This window comes from Fragaria vesca, linkage group LG2 (assembly GCF_000184155.1).
Source record: "Fragaria vesca subsp. vesca linkage group LG2, FraVesHawaii_1.0, whole genome shotgun sequence".
NCBI lineage: Eukaryota > Viridiplantae > Streptophyta > Magnoliopsida > Rosales > Rosaceae > Fragaria > Fragaria vesca.
The window spans coordinates 1,974,065-1,991,447 of NC_020492.1; the positions used below are offsets into that span (position 1 = coordinate 1,974,065).

Sequence of the window (17,383 nt, forward strand, 5' to 3'; positions counted from 1 at the left end):
AAATAAGACACATTTCACATACCTTATATTGAAGTTGACACATTTCTTTTAAAAACAATTTAAATGGGACAAAAAAAGCTTAAATTAGTACCAAAGTGTCATTTACTCTAAAGTATTCAACCAAACGCTAATTTCTGAAAAATCCTACCCGTCAGAGCTAGGGTAGAAACTAGAAAACGCACCTAGCTAGTGTCTTCCGGTGCTTCTAAACCACCGCTTTCTTAACCATAGACACTACTGCGTTCTGGATCTGAATAGATGTGACAATTAGTTTTCTAGATTCCGCTTCATTTACACCTCAAGCTCAGTGTTACAAGGCAGCTCGTCATCACTTGCTTATCAAAGCCACCATCAGAATGAGTTGGGGAAAAACCTTACTGAGATCCTTTGAGAAGTATACAGTATTCTATAATTTCTATAGAGTATGTACTACAAAGAATAAGATGGAGTTGTTGTATGATTCGTTGTAGAATGACATCTCAGTCATGTATTGGCAATTTGGCATAGAATAAATTCTTATATATGTACGTACGTAGGTACGTTTGATGCATAAACTATAACTCTATAAGCGATGAGCCTTCTATATAGAATTGCCTGTGTACAATGATATCAAGCGTCACAAATTACATTTTTAATGTTGCTCATATTATTATGGTTAATGACTAGAATTATAGACAGAACAAATGAATACTCATGCATCAAAGATTTGCATTCACCTTGATGTCTTTTTTTTTTGAAAGTATTCACCTTGATGTCTTGTTTTGCAATGGAATGAAAATACTTATTACTAAAAAAATACACAAGCTGAATATTAATGTCATTATTTACGCACGTACCATTATGTACAATGTCTAAACTTATTGCACAAACTTCTTTTCATAATAAAGAAAATACATTGCAGGTAGGTTGAAAATTTGATCATACATACCTCTTGTTTCTTTTGTTTAACTAATTAATATCATTTTATCTAGTGTTATAATCTCATTTTTGTAAGTAAAAATCGTGGGTTTAACTTCTAGAGAAATAGTTGATGTAGTGATGAGTGCTGATGATATAATTAAAAGGGAAAATTGACTAAATAGTGTCTCATCTTTCAGAGAAGCTAACCTTTGGTATCTCACATTTCAAAAACTTCAAAACAGTATCTCACATTCATATTCCGACTGAATAATGGTATCTGGAATCGTTGACTCCGTTAAAAAGCTAATAGTAGACAAATTTTTGACATGAAATGACTGACTTACCCTTTATTCTTTTTATCCTTATTAATTCTTCTTTTTTCAAATTATAATGATAATAAAACCAAAAAAATTTCTCCTAGCCCTTCACGTACTCCCAAATTGTTGTGGTTGCCGTGTGATTGTCTCAGTTGTGTCAAGGGGTTTAATACATCGGATGGAGAGGTATTATTGACTGGAAGGATCTTTTATTGGTTTTGTTTGCTTTTGTTCATATAGAAATGGTGTGATCTGAGTTGCGAAGTTTTGTAATACACAGTAAGTTTGAAAAGCTAGCTCTAGATTATCAAAGTAGTGTACATGTTGATCTGTGTTAAATGATTCAACTACTGGCATACTTCAGGTTGTGAGTTTATACATCATAAAGCTTTTAGCACACTACCCATATTGCTCCGCCGCAGTCTCCTCCGCCAGGTGCCGGAAATGGAGGGCAAAATGGGATGTGGGCGTGGCGGTTTCGTCTTTGAAGCAGATCTGCAGATGCTCCATGACTCCAGTGTTGCACGCAGATTTTGGAGATTACGTCTTGGATGCAGATGGGAGAACGTTTGGGATGGTAGAGAAGGTGATTTGGTGAGGCTTGGGGATGAATGGGATCGGAGACTTTGAGGTGAAGCCACTCCTCTGTGTGTGTCTAAACTGAAAGGAGCTTCCTTCCTTCTCAAACTGAAGAAATGGAAGAACAACCAATCTGGGTTTAGAAGAGGAAATGGCGGCTCCAATTCCGGTAGCTACAGTCATCACGCTTGTGTAGTCTCTCTCTGTAATCTAGGCTTTCTCATAATTCACTTCAATAATTGATCATCAACTTTTAGTCTTTTACTAACACTTGATGAATCAAACATGAAGAAAGCTCAGCACTCACTATAAAATATCCCGAATCAAAATCTCGGATCCATTTCTCATTCTCCTCTACTCAATCTCAGTCAACGCCACCACCTCTCGGCGGCTCTGATATCTAAATTTTTTTAGGTTTTAATCTAAAAGGTTCTTGGAATCGGGTACTTCGAGGGATTGAATTGTGTGTGATTATTGATTGAGCAATAAGAGAAATCCAAACCAAAAACCAGATCAAGAATCAATCCCGTACGATTACTGGGTATTGTCACTATTGCGTTAATTGTATAATCTCTTTGCATAAAGAGATGATTCCCCTTCCCCCTAACTGAGGGCAGCAATTGATTCGTGTAGACAAATTAGGTTTTTTTTGTGGTTTCTTTTTTCCGATGAATTCTCTAGGTTTTGCCTATGACTCTTATTTAACCCCGACCATAGTTAGATATATGATCAAGGGTAATTGAAGAAGATATGATCAAGGGTTATTGAAGAAGATACAAGGAATAAACAGAACACAAATAAGAGTTCTTTAGCCGTTTCTATTGTTTGAACTTTGAAGAAGAATAATTAAGATTAGAAAGAAGAACAAAGGGTAAATTGGTCTTTTAATGTCAAAAAATGTCTGATGTCAGTATTTTTAATGGAACTAACGGTTCCAGATACCGTTCATAGATCGGGATAAGAACGTGAGATACCGTTTTGAAATTTTTGCAATGTGAGATACCAAAAGTTAGCTTCTCTAAAAGGTGAGACACTATTTAGATAATTTTCTTTAATTAAAACTATCTTGCTTTTTAATATTAGCCTTCAAAACTTTTAAAAAACAAAAAAACAAAAAAGCCTTCAAATTAAGTACGTCGATCATAGTCACGTACTCAAGCTATTCATATTTGCAGATCAAAACTTGAAAGTCTCCAGTGTTTCATCCATTAAATAATAGCTTAACAATATTATCATCTTACATAAGATTCGGGTAAGGACTGAAAAATCGATACTATCCCTGAAAAATCGTGGAATTTAAAAAAAAAAAACTAACTTTTGTTTTTTAATATTAGCCTTCAAAAACTTTTCAAAAAAAAAAAAATCCTACAAAGTACGTGGACATTCATAGTCACGTACGTAGTCGAGCTATTCATATTTGCAGATCAAAACTTGAAAGTCTCCCGTGTTTCATCCATTAAATAATAGCTTAACAATATTATCATCTTGCATATGATTCGGGCAACTAAAAAATCAATACTATCCCCGAAATATCATGGAAATTCCCTTTTTTAGCATAAATAAATCTCTCTTCTTCGGTAAAATTTGAATATTTCGGACAAAAATGTTAATGCAATTAAGAAGATGGTTGCCCAAGGCCTCAAAAAAGCTACTTTACCATCCCTGCTAGTAGTGAATTTGGTTACCTTCATGTACATTTTAATACATATAGTCTATATGAATTTTCACTTCTTTTTTAATATTTCAATCGAAATATCCTATCTTTGAACAGTCGAAATTTCCTCAATTATCGATATTTTTAGTCCTTGGATTCGGGATACTTTTACTTCTTTCTTTTTAAATACACCGCTCTTCACCATTACACATGTGTCTCAATAAGTTCATATATGGATAGTAATTTTCCCTATATATTTTCCAAAGTATATTTTTCTTTGGCAATTTTTCTAAGTTTTACTACATTGCTGTCCACAATTGAGAACATTCCGATCGAGACTGCAAATGTATAGGTATATATAGATGAGCAATTTTTAGATGCCACAGGAGGATCACGTGGCAGTATGACGTGGTCCTATATTTTAATCAAATATTGACACGTGGATTTATTACAACTAAAATATAAACTAAAGTTTTCTATTTTTTATGAAAAGACCTTCATGGGTCTTTGTTGAGTTAGGAGTAGGGTTTAAGGTTTAGGGTTTGAGGTTAGGGTTTAGGGGTTAGGGGTTTGGGTTTTGGGTCTAGGGTCTAGGGTTTAGGGTTTAGGGTCTAGGGTCTAGGATTTATAGTTTTGCGTTTAAAAAGCAACAACAAATTACCTAAAATTGTCTTTGACAAAATAGCTGATGTAATTTTCTTTTAGTAATATCCTAGTATCCATATTTGATTGGAATGTAGGATCACGTCATATTGTCATGTGGTTCTCCCATAGCGTTGAAAAATTTCTCATATATAGATAGACCTACCTACCTAACTGAATGTATACGTTTTCTCGACGTATCTAGCTAATCTATACAAGAAAAGTAATCAGATGGGGACCAAAACAATTGCAATTTGCTTTAATCGATTTCATATATATCTAATTAACAGTTGACGAAGTGCCTAGATTGATTAATCGCGACTCTTGAGAATTAGATCTATGGTTTCTAGCTATCAACTACGAGTATTGTGATCATAGGCCGTGACATCAGATCTCTTTTCTCTATATGGCCGGTCATGAAGCATGTATACTTGTATAGCATATTTCCTTAATTACCAAATTGGTACATATCCCAAGGATGTCAGCTTAACTTAAAATACTTAAGTATCAAAAACTAGGCCTACACTCGTCCTCTTTAATGTGCTATACGTTTCCTATTAATCTGTGCTGATCGACGCATACGAATAAGCCTGCTATACGTATATGCATGCATGTCATCAAGTTATAAAGTAACCTGATCCAAGTTGCTCAATTGATCAAATATGATTAATTACTAGGGGGATTTATGATGTTTTGGTGAAGTAGTTTAATCGCTTGGCTTTAAGAGATAAAATATATATACACACACAAAGTCTCCTTCTAGAGAGGGATCCCTCTTTAAAATTAAAGTGCGGGACTCCTTATTTCGCTCATTTTCAGGTCGTATTCCCATATCTCAACCGTACAATGTCTAAAACACAGTGTGTAGATCATTCCTGTAAAGTTTTATCGGATTTGAAAATCATTTGGGTACCAAATTAGATTAAATAAATCAACAGAACAAAAGTTGTCCAAACAGAACCGTTCGTGTAAATTACGATTACAGAAACTCAAATGATCTTCAAATTTGATGAAATTTTGCAGGAATAATCTACACATTGTATTTTAGACATTGTACGGTTGAGATGTGGGAATACGACCTGAAAATGAGCGAAATAAGGAGTCCCGCACTTTAATTTCAAAGAGGGATCCCTCTCTGGAAGGGGACTGTATATATATATATATATATTAGTTCTTATCCAGAGCAAAGTTTCGCTCTGAAATTAAAGTTTGAAGTTCTTTATTTGACTCACTTTTCAGTTATATTTCCACATCTCCACCGTTCAGTTTAAATTAATACTAATGTATAGATCATTCATACATAATTTCATTCAAATTAATAACCGTTTAGGTACTAAATTAGATTAAATCAATGAACATACCATAAATATGTCTAACCAGAATTGTTTATGTAAATCACGATTACGAACACTCAAACGATCATCAAATTCGATGAAATTTTGCATAAGTGATTTATGCATTTGGTTATACAAACTGAACGGTGGAGATGTGGAAATATAACTGAAAAATGAGTTTAATAAGAAACTTCACACTTTAATATACATGAACTTTCCACTTCACACTTTAAGGAACGATAGAGATATGAACTGATATATACGTATGGAATATATATGTACATATACATATGGAATATGTACATATGAATAAATAAATAATTCAAAATATTCGTAATCGTTATGTCGCTCGCTCGATCTTGATGGGTATGTTGAAGATGACCACTCTATTTTACTTGTGAAGATGGGCGTCCTCTAGTTTTTCTTTGTTTTTTTTTTTTTTTTTTTTTTTTTTTTTTTTTCCGTGTCTTATTCTTTAATTTCCCCAAAGAATATTTCACATTTTCCACAACGGCAAGGAAATTTTTGAGAATTATCCCTTATGTGTATGGTATCTACTGGCAGGGTACCATAGAGAAGATCCGATATCAGTCATTTTCCTGATCGTAATTGCTTCGAACTTGGGACCTCTTCAGTAAATGAGCTCTTGCCTTTTCGGGACCCTTTAGCGTTTTTTTCCCTACATTTCCTTTTGTTTCTGCCAAGATTTATCTTTATTACGTATTTATATGAACTTTCAACGTTTCCTTTATATACGTACGCCAGACAATGGAACTCTCATAACACAATGGAATTGTCTAAGATTTCAATATTATCCCTCATTTCCCTCGTAGCCTTAGCCTTACTCCATTCCACTCATGCACAAAACTCACCCCAGGACTACCTCAATGCCCACAACAGTGCTCGAGCCGCAGTGGGCGTCGGAGGCTTAACATGGGATCCCAATCTAGCAGCCTATGCACAAAGATATGCTAATTCACATTATGGCGACTGCAACCTCGTGCATTCTAATGGCCCTTATGGTGAAAACCTTGCAAAGAGCTCCGGCGACTTATCAGGCACATCTGCTGTGAACCTGTGGGTGGGAGAGAAGGCCTACTATAATTACAACTCTAACACTTGTGCTTCTGGCAGGGTTTGTGGGCATTACACCCAGGTGGTTTGGCGCAAGTCGGTACGTGTTGGTTGTGCCAGAGTGAAGTGCATGAATGGAGGTACCTTCATCGGGTGCAACTATGATCCCCGGGGAAACTATGTTGGTCAAAAGCCTTACTAGGCTAGCTATACTCAGAAAACCACAATATTACCACTACAACTATAATTCCAAGAATAAAGTGAAATATGGACTGTGTCTCTTGTAAGATCATTCGCATTTCGCAATACAAGTATATATGTTCAATCTACTTATAAACTTCAGTCAAGAACGACCAACTTGATGATTGGAATAATAATTGCAGGCTGCTATTTATGAATTTATGAGTTATCTGCTTGCATGTATTGTGTGGGAGTGCTTTATAATTTAACTCGTGTTCTTAGTAATACTTGCCTACTGGAAGATTATTAGTCACAGTAATTGCAGTTTCTGGAAACTGTCAATATGAAAAAGATAGAATGGAGCTAGAACACATGATTAATTAACAAAATGAATTGTGTTCTGAAAACTATTTGAATTTTCATCCAGTTGTGAAACATGGCAACTGTACGTCTTGATTACCAAACTACTATCCGGTAATTAAGTAACTGAACACACTCCCCGTAAATCAAATCAGAATCATGACTTTCACTCAAATGACCAGAATAAAACATAGAGCAAAAATAACAACTTCCGTAATACTTTCTCAATCTAACAGATCTGAAACAAACTGGGTCGATATTTCCACTAGCGTTTTCAAAAGGAAAGGTCACTGTTGACGGAGCAATCTGGCAACCCTATATATGAAGCCTGTCCAGCTTACCTATTAGCTATAGTGAATCACCTTTCATTAGGTATTATTATTTGTAACTCCAAGTCTCCAATTGCTATAGTTGACAGAACAGGCCGGTGACTGATCAAGTCAGTTAGTGTAGCTGGTAGCTAGGGCAGGACAAGTTAGTGATGAAGAGAATTGATATCGAAGAAGATTTTGTTGAGAGTGAAAGGAAGCCCTCCTTCACGGCAACCATATATGACACCAGATGATCCAGAAAGTTAATTACTAATTCATGCATAGAATCGATAATAATCTAGCTTTTAGTTTCTCTGATTCTCTTTGTTTATTTTTGGCTTCGATATATGCGGTGATTCAGAAAGTCGATCCAAATTAAAGACCAGAATCTCCGTTTCTTTACTCTTGATATCCGCGGCGATGAAAAGGCCCGAGTTTAATTGGCAAAATTTAGGGCACGCAGATTACGGCAGATATCCACATTTTCCATTATAAATACACCAATTATCTCATGAACACCCATCAGACAGTGCCTAATAAGCAATTCTTCAAAGCATCAATATGGAGTTGTGTAAGCTTTCATCGGTCCTCATTTCTCTCGTAGCCTTATTATCCCTACTCCATTCCCTTTACGCGCAGGACTCAATCCAAGACTACCTGAACAGCCACAACTTTGCTCGGTTGGCGGTCGGTAACGTTCCGATGGAGTGGGATCCTGAACTAGAGCGTTTTGCCCAAGACTATGCCTCAAAGCACGTCCATGACTGCCAACTTGTCCACTCCGGTCATAAGTACGGTGAAAACCTTGCCATGAGCTGGGGTGAGATGTTCGGCTTAGATGCTGTGAGTATGTGGGTAGGGGAGAAGCAGAACTACGATTACGCCTCGAATTCTTGCGTCGGCGGCGAATGCGGGCATTATTTGCAGGTCATTTGGAACACCTCGACTCATCTGGGTTGTGCCAAAGCGAGGTGCAAGAACGGGGGTACTTGGATCGGCTGCAACTATAACCCCCCTCCAAGTGGGGATAGGCCTTACAACCCCCCGCCAAGTGAGGAGAGCCTTTACTAATAAGATTTCATTTTCTGTTAATTAGCTATATGTGTGTCCATTATTATGATTTATGAATGAAATGGATCAAGAGCTGAATTTACAATTTTATAAATAAAATGAAAGGATACAACTTTTCAGTTGTTACAAGCAATGTTCTAAAAGGCGCAAGGCGCTAGGCGAGCGGTAACCCATAGCCTAGAGCCTGGACAGCCTAGGCGAGGATTAGGCGGGGACTAGACGATTTGTATTTTTTAAGATTTATTAATTAAAAAAATATATTTTATGCAATTTAATATTTAAAAAAACGGTCAGATATAGATAAATTATTCAACATAATCTAGTCATACCCATTTATAAAATAAATTATAACTAAAATTTAGAATAACTTCCCGTAAAAGTGAGCAACAACAACAATAAACATATGCACTTCTAATTTTAAACACACAATTAACTCTTATACACTCATACTCCCCACAATATAACAATCCCACCACAAAAAGAAAGCAAAATTAGCCTGAGAGCTTAAGAGCCTAGGCGGGCAAGACGGCATCTAGGCGGGCTAGGCGGCATTTAGGCGAGCTAGGCGGCCGCCTAATCGCTCACAGCCTGGCACAAAGGCCTGGAAGAAAAACGAGGCGGCTTGTTGCAGCCTAGAGCCTAGACGGGGACTAGGCGGTCCTAGGCGGGGAAGCTTGGTTACAAGTTTCAACCATCGAATAACATACCAAAATTTATACACGAATTATATGTGCATTATGAGTTAATGCATACTAGTAGCGAGGCTAGTATGTTATCAACTTTGTGTGCTTGACTATAAGTCTCTACTCGTTCTCTTAGGTTGAATGCCTCGAAGGGATCTGCATAAGAGCAATAAGCAATGAATATTCTATGAAAGGCAACGCGCATTACATGCACTTTGCTACTATGAACATATTATACATATGAAAGTGATCAATATTGCATGATTTCAAGATTCAAATTATTGTCAGATAGAGCTCTTAATTAGATCTCATTTTTGATTGTTATTCCTCTCACATCTTTTCTCTCTGGTCTATTTATTATATCTATAAGAAATCACAGATTAGTATGAGTCAGAAAATTAACTACATGATTGAAATTTCAAACTTTGAGATATTGGAGAAAACTATGATATAATAGAAAAAGTGATGAGATGTCAAATTAAAACAAATTGTTTCTTTTGTTTGATTGACAGTTTCTTATAGGAAGAATGAGTTATGTTTGTTTTTATCATCATCTAAAGAAATTGTATAGGCAGAAAGTATGGAAATCACACCAGAACATATGTTCCGACACACTATTGCCTTTGATCAGACCTCCTAGAGCTCGGTTGGGTCTTTGACTCAATTATAGGTGTGCACCAAGTGACTATTTAATCAAGCAGATATAACAGCGGTGACCTGATCACTCCGATCGATCACCACCGCTATGTGACTAGCAGAGAAATCCAATATCACTAGTCACTACAAAACAAACCTACGTAACAAGATTCAGTTATATATTTATAACACCAGTTGGATTTTGTTAGAAACCAAAGATATGAGCCTACATGAATGTATATAAAGCGATATGAAAGCATGCGTACTTGAAATTTATTTAAATGAAACCGGGATGCATTAACATGTTCTTCTCTATTTTTCTGCATGTGAAGCTTACTTCAGTTGGAAGCAAGAAAGAACGTGGAAGTCGTAAGAATCTTATGGTAAGATCAATGCACCACTTGCTATTCTATATAGATCTGGTTCACTTGTTCCTATAAATAGCAACTTAAAATCAGCACCAGACGCAAGTCACATACATCGATCATACTACAAATTATCTTCGTCAATTATGGCTTCCCTTCTTACCATTCTTCTCTGCTTCATAGTCTTGACAGTGGTGCTGCTGGTTCAACCCTCCCATGCGCAAAACTCACCACAAGACTACGTCGATGCTCACAACGCCGCTCGTTTACGAGTTGGTGTACCAAATATTACGTGGGACGACACTGTTGCGGCCTATGCTCAACACTACGCCAATTTAAGAAGCGGCGACTGCAGTCTCGTGCATTCGCATGGGCCTTACGGTGAGAACTTGGCCTACGGCTATGGCAGCGGCGCAATCACAGGCGTCAACGCCGTGAACTTGTGGCTGGAAGAGAAGCCTTACTACAACCACAACTCCAATTGTTGTGTTGGTGGAGAATGTCTTCACTATACGCAAGTGATTTGGCATTACTCTATCAGGCTGGGGTGTGCCAGGGTCCAATGCAGCAACCCTGGGTGTTGGTTTGTCACCTGCAACTATGATCCACCGGGCAACTACTATGGCAAGCGTCCTTATTAGTTAAATGATCTGTATGAGAACATTTTCGTAGACATTTCTGATGAGATTATACATGTAATAGCTAATAAGAGAAATCAAACAGAGCAGCTAAATTGTCAAACATAACAAATCAACTACATATTCCAGTGGACGAGTCCAAGTTCTTTGTAGGCCGACATTCTACTTGATCTCCTTTGTACTTCAGAAATTATGTATCTGCTGTTGGTTTTATCCATTCAAAATTTTGTTTTCTTATCCCTACTCCACCATTCTCCCTATGATACCAATGACATTTGAACTTATAACCTTTATATTAGGCTAACTAACAAACCACATTTCGTCGATAATCTATTCATCGTATAATTCATTTTTGCTGTTGTTAATTAAGAGAAGAGTATCCTAACCTCGATCTGCTCTTTTTTGATCAAAACGAAATTCTGATTAATAAACTGATCAAACTCTACGTACAATCTAGGACTACAATTCTACAGACACTCAAAAGAGCTGCTTCAAATCCTAAGATAAGAACCAAGAATATTTGGGGTCAAGCTAGCTTGTGTCTTTGACTGTATTAGCTAGGCCCAAGACGGGAATAAATTAAGCTAATTAAAGCCAACATGGGCTGCTAATGAGACTTCACGTACCCAACAAGAAGGTGTTGGTGGTAGCAATAACAAAATACAAACTATATCATTTTTCTCTTCCACCCTTCTTTTTAATAACGACTTATTTGAGTTATTTCTCTGGAATAATGTTATCTTTACACGCCTAGCATGCCAAAATTTCTAGTATATTAATAATCAAACTTTTTAAACAATGATCAAGACGTACAAATATGAATATATAGCATGAACACATTTTTGATGATTTATCTCCTTTTTTTCTTTTTTCTTTTTGGATGATGCTACCCTATGAGCATATATGCCTACATAGTATGTGGCAAACTAAGATTGTGTAAAGGATTCAAATTGTTATTCATATAAACAAAAGACGTTTACAACACTTGGCCATCACTAATTTTAATCCGAGAGGAAGTTCTGAAATTGTGATGTCTCAGTTTCATAAAAGTGGGTAAATTAACCACCTATCATTTTATAATAACCTTATCTGATCCATTATTTGCATACTTGATCATAAACAATGGTTTACATTGTTTGTACTTATTGCTTAAATTAGCCGCCTAAGATCATACCTAATCATAAATAATGTGTTACACTGCTTGTACTTATTGCTTAAATAGTCGCCTAAGAAGTCACATTGGAACACATCTCACACCTTCATACCCTATAACACCACACTCTTTGGATTGAAATCCTTCATCACAATATGGCTCTTGTTCGTTTGTTTCTCTATGTGATAGGGTTGATAATGGTTCCTGCTCCCTCCCTTGTCCAGGACTCACCACAAGACTACCTCGATGTACACAATACGGCTCGAGCGCGAGTTGGAGTGGCAAACATCAAGTGGGACAACAACGTTGCCGCCTACGCTCTCAAGTACACCTAGTCGAGGCTCGGCGACTGCAATCTCGTTCACTCGAAAGGGCCTTATGGCGAGAATCTAGCCTAAGGTAGTGGCTCGTTCACGGCCGTGGCTGCGGTGAATATGTGGGTTTCGGAGAAGCCTTACTACAACTACACTTCCAATGCTTGCACCGGCGGAAAGCAGTGCCGGCCTGCACTATACTCAAGTGGTGTGGGCAAGGCAACTACAACGGCGAGCGTCCCTATTAGGGACAAGAATAAGTATGTATAGTACGTATTACCTGCATGCCTGTTATAGGGTATGAACGCCATGAGCGTCCCTAGCTATTTGCTTTCTTGTTTAATAATTGTGCTCATCTCGTTTAAGCTGAGTGTATATTAAGAGTTTTTAAGGTTTTTTCTTTTGTAGTATATGTTTGATGCCTTTTAAAACTATAATTTCTTATCAGCTTTTAGAGCGTGTCGTTTCTGTAAGGCTTACTAATCTACAAAATGTTATGATCTTAATGACTAAAAAAAATAATGAAATGTACGGAACTTTATAAACTGATATAAAAAGCAAATTCACATAGATATATGAATATACGAATGAAGAATAACAAAATATACGTTGAGTGAACACTATCTATCACACTTATCTATATCAACACAATCACTAAATGTCAAGCAACCATGTGGAACTTGGAAGAGAGAAGAAGGCGTACAAGTAAAGATTCTGTTCAAGATGATCAACTACAAACTAATTCTGTCTAAAATGTGTTAAACCACGGCATGTAAAGTACAACGTACAATCTACTTTCGTTTCAGTTCCAATTGAAAAATGAACCGCATTAGTTCTTTCTGGTTTTCTATTGAACTCACTCTCTTAGCAAAAGAAAGAACGGGATCAGGGCACACCACTTGCCAATTTCTTCATTAATTCTAATTCCTACAAAATTGATCAAAGGGTGAAGTTCCGATGACTCAGTTGCTTAATGTGGCAAAACACCCATCATTTTATAACATTCTTCTGATATCCTGTATTCCCATACTTGATCAAGAATAATGTGTTACACTCATTGTACATTTGTACCTATTCCTTTAAAAGCCTCATGTGATAGGGCTGGCACTGGTTCCTACCTCCCATGCCCAGAACTTTTAACAAGACTACCTCAATGCACACAATGCATGCAGCTCGCGCACAAGTTGGAGTGGCAAACATCAAATGGGACAGCATTGTTGCTGCCTATGCTCTAAACTACACCAAGTCGAGGATTGCTGATTGCAATCTCGTCCTCTCAGAAGGGCGTTACGGCAAGAATCTAGCCAAAGGCAGTGGCTCGTTCACGGCCACTGCCGCGGTGAATTTGTGGGTGGCGGAAAAGCCTTACTACAACTACACGTCTGATGCTTGCACCGGCGGAAAGCAGTGCCTGCACTATACTCAAGTGGTGTGGGCATACTCTGTTAGGTTGGGGTGTGCTAGGCTTCAATGTAGCAATTTGTGGTGGTTTGTTACATGCAGCTATGATCCACCAAGCAACTACATCGGGGAGCATCCTTATTAGGGACAATAATCGATCGTAATATGTGTCTGTTATATACAAATCTGTCTCTCATCTATTTGAGAGAGAAGGTTATACATATACATGACGGCATTAACTATTCAAAATTACACATGGTATCATATATTGAAATCGATATATATATATATATATATGTATATATATATACAGTCTGTTTCTGGTGCGGATGTCCGTACGGGTTTTCTGTACGGATTTCCGCCGTTTCTCCACCATTCCAACGCCAGCGACGCCATTTCTTCTCCCCTGCGTGATCCCAGACCTGCCCCGACGGTGTTGGAATGAAGAAGTAGGCCGGAGAGATTGCGATCGGAGGTCTGTGCAGCAATCTCACTCAGAACTTCACGACCGATCATGGTGGACCTCCGATCGCGATCTCTCTGGCCTTCTTCTTCATTCTAACACCATCGGGAGAGGTCTGAGATCAAGCCGGAGAGAAGAAACGGCGTCGCTGACGCTGGAATGGTGGAGAAACGGCGGAAATCCGTACGGAAAACCCGTATGGACGTCCGCACCTGATAATCTTTGTGTGTATATATATATAGGGCCCTTCCACTAAGGGATCCCTTATTATGACTTATATGAGGGATTGAGCATTAGACTAACTTTTCGATCATATTTTTCAATCTTAACCGTTCAGTTTTTAGGTCATAATATGTAGATCACTTCTGCAAAATTTCATCCAAATTGATGATCGTTAAGGTGCTCAAAACTGCAATTTTCATGAACGGTTCAGGATTGACAGATTTGAACCGTCCATTGATTTAAGCTAGTTCGAAGCCTTAAAATCATCAATTTGGCTGAAAATTTCCAGAAATGATCTACTCATATATACCTAGAGGTTGAATGGTGGAGATGTTGATATGTGATCAAAAAGTTAGGCTAATGTTTAATCCCTCATATAAGTCATAATAAAGAATCTCTTAGTGGAATGGTCATATATATATATATATATATATATAGACACACGGGAAGAGCACTATATATATATATATGTCATAATAGAGACAATAGAGTTTCTATTCATTCCCTCTTGGATAGTTCTCTTTCACCTAAATCATGCTCAATAATATTTCTCCTCGACCACTTGAATCTCCCCTCAAAAACATTCCTCACACGAATCACCTTCGGAGGAGACACCTCCTCTCTACGCGAAAGGATTTCAGATTTCTCCTCACTTGAGTCTCCCTCGAGGAGATCGATCTCTCCCTTCTTGAATCACCCTGAGAAGAGCCCTCTCACTTGATTCTCTCTAAAGACGATCCCTCCTCACTTAAGGACATCTCAAAATAAGGAGGGTTATATATCATATATTAATTATTCATAAAAATAATTAGAGATCTCATAATTAAGTCATGAATCCAACTGTGAATATTGGAGACACGAAACTGTAAGTTGTATCTCGTATCCAAATTAAAATATTTATTTTAAACTATGTAAAATTACATGCGACCGAGTAAGAAGTAAAAAGAGATTGATACTGGCTTACAACGTAAATTATGTGAAAGAATTAACTTGCACATACCACAATGCCTAAATCGAGTTTGGGTGCCGGTTGGTAGTATTTCTTAATTACAACACGAGAAACGCCACTATCATGCAGCACAGATTGAAAACCTTAAGATAGAAATTCATTAATAACAACACTAAATAACCAAATTGTTCTAGGATATTCTTTATGTATGCTTTGGCCTTATGCCATTAGGATATATAGTTTGACTAGATCTATGTATTCATATCCTTACCATATTGGTATTGTGTAATTCCCTATATAAAGGGCTCCTATCAATGAATAATACACACATCTTTCACGATTCTCTATTCTCAAACCTATTTCACTTCATCACGTTATCAGCACGATGCTCAACCCTTGAGCTAATATTTTTCCAAACCCTAAAACCAAAGCCGAAGACTTTCGGCCCTGCTTTGGCCGCCACCGCTGCTGCCGCCGCCGCCGCCATCGCCCTCCAACTGCCGCTTCCCGGCCGTCCGCTCCACTGCTTTCTCTCTCATCCGATCAAGCATCCAAGTTTTACAGTATGTTTTCTTTACAACCCTAAAACTCTTCAAAGTTCAATAACCTCGGGGGAGATAAAGTGTTTTATCCTCTTCTTTTACTCCATTCCATGCTTGGGTCGGTGTATTTGCAAGTTTACAAATCCCGGTTATCCTCCCCGGGTCCAAAGTTGTGTTTGATCAACTTTGGTTATTGCTATTTTGAAGGTGTGTTTGATCACCTTCACACAAGTTTTCCGGGTCGTATTTGATCGACTCCGGACGTTTAGGGTTGTGTTTGATCAACCCTAGAGAGACAAACCAAAAGCATCGTATTTGAGTATCCTTTTTAGGGTCTCCAACAGAAAACTAATACGACTTGTTCTCTCTTGTATGGAGATGGACAAAGGCATTGAATTCGACGTCCTCGACGCCCATGGTACCGAGTACCATCGCTGGGTCTCGGACATAGAGCAGACTTTCATCGTTAAGGATCTGACCGAGACCATATTCCCCGATCCAGCTCAGGAACCGCCTCATAAGAGAACCAAATCTCAGGCGCTCATGTTCCTTCGTAAGCATATCGATCCCACACTGCGCAGGCAGTATCAATCCAAGCACGATCCAAAAGATCTGTGGGATGCCCTTGCCAAACGCTTCGGCAACATTCACTCGACCTTGCTCCTAGAACTAATTGCTCGCTGGGATGAAATCCGACTTTTGGATTACAAGAAGGTTGATGACTTTAACAGGGATATGCTTTGCCTACAAGCTCAACTGAGCTCATGTGGAGTCGAGAAAAGTGATGCCGACATGATCGAAAAGACTTTCTCGACCTTCCCTTCAGCTGCTAAGATCCTCATGAACCAATATCGGCTTGAGTTCACAAATAAGAGGATTACTACATTTAGCGGCTTAATGACGCAACTCTTTATGGAAGAAAAGAATAACATGATCAATGATCAGCATAATTTGCGTCCTGTAGGCACCTGAAAAATTTCGGAATCTAATTACAACAGCAAGCGGAGTCAGAAAGCTTTGAAACGCAAGGATCAACATCGGAATGAACCTTATGCACGTGGGACTCAGCACCACCGTGCCTCTGGTTCTCGGGGACAAGGTAGTGGCTTTAGTGGCCGAACCAACACTTGGCGTCGAGACACCGGTGCCGCCGGTGATAGGTGCATAATTATACATTATTTGTATCAAAATCCTCTATACTTTCTTTGTTTGTTCGGTGTATTTTCTAGTTATTTACTTTGTTTATTTGTTTTCTAGGTGTTCCGAAACAAATAAGAAGAAAAGAAGGAAAAGAGGGAGTGGAAGGCAAAATTCAGAAATCTGCCTTTGCAGATCAGCCTACTTCGACAGAGCACTGAGGGCAGCTAAGGATGAATCAGATCATGAGCCTCATACCATTAGAAAGCTACGGATGTCAACTTTCCGTAGCATTTTACGGTTCGTGAATAGCATTTTTCTAGAAGAAGTTATGGCCGATTTAGTGTCAGAAGGTCAAACTGCGCCTGAATCTGACCTTTGACGGGAATTTGTATTTTGAGGCCCAAATCACACTAGGAAGCCCATGGTCGAGTTTGTACTTCATATTCCAACTTATT

General features: G+C 38.0%; 4 protein-coding genes and 2 pseudogenes across 4 annotated transcripts in view; all 6 read left to right on the forward strand.

The window, feature by feature from the left end:
* The first annotated feature begins 6,211 nt into the window (after positions 1–6,211).
* Positions 6,212–6,894, forward strand: LOC101306769 (pathogenesis-related protein 1B-like). Its single transcript, XM_004289651.1, has one exon. It carries the CDS (start codon positions 6,214–6,216, stop codon positions 6,700–6,702), a length of 489 nt encoding a protein of 162 aa, XP_004289699.1. The 5' UTR covers positions 6,212–6,213; the 3' UTR covers positions 6,703–6,894.
* Positions 6,895–7,912: 1,018 nt separating this feature from the next.
* Positions 7,913–8,422, forward strand: LOC101306986 (basic form of pathogenesis-related protein 1-like). Its single transcript, XM_004292005.1, has one exon. The coding sequence runs from the start codon at positions 7,913–7,915 to the stop codon at positions 8,420–8,422; it is 510 nt and encodes a 169-aa protein (XP_004292053.1).
* Positions 8,423–10,252: 1,830 nt separating this feature from the next.
* LOC101307064 (basic form of pathogenesis-related protein 1-like) lies at positions 10,253–10,747 on the forward strand. Its single transcript, XM_004289652.1, has one exon. The coding sequence runs from the start codon at positions 10,253–10,255 to the stop codon at positions 10,745–10,747; it is 495 nt and encodes a 164-aa protein (XP_004289700.1).
* Positions 10,748–12,052: 1,305 nt separating this feature from the next.
* LOC101307276 lies at positions 12,053–12,581 on the forward strand (annotated as a pseudogene).
* A 587-nt stretch (positions 12,582–13,168) lies between these two features.
* Positions 13,169–13,757, forward strand: LOC101307562 (annotated as a pseudogene).
* Positions 13,758–16,166: 2,409 nt separating this feature from the next.
* LOC101307860 overlaps positions 16,167–17,383 on the forward strand; it is a 2,094-nt gene continuing 877 nt past the window's right edge. Inside the window, exons 1-3 of the mRNA XM_004292006.1 lie at positions 16,167–16,690; positions 16,787–16,948; positions 17,046–17,225. Of these exons, the coding sequence (XP_004292054.1) occupies positions 16,167–16,690; positions 16,787–16,948; positions 17,046–17,225 (866 nt within the window). The remainder of the gene's footprint in view (positions 16,691–16,786; positions 16,949–17,045; positions 17,226–17,383) is intronic.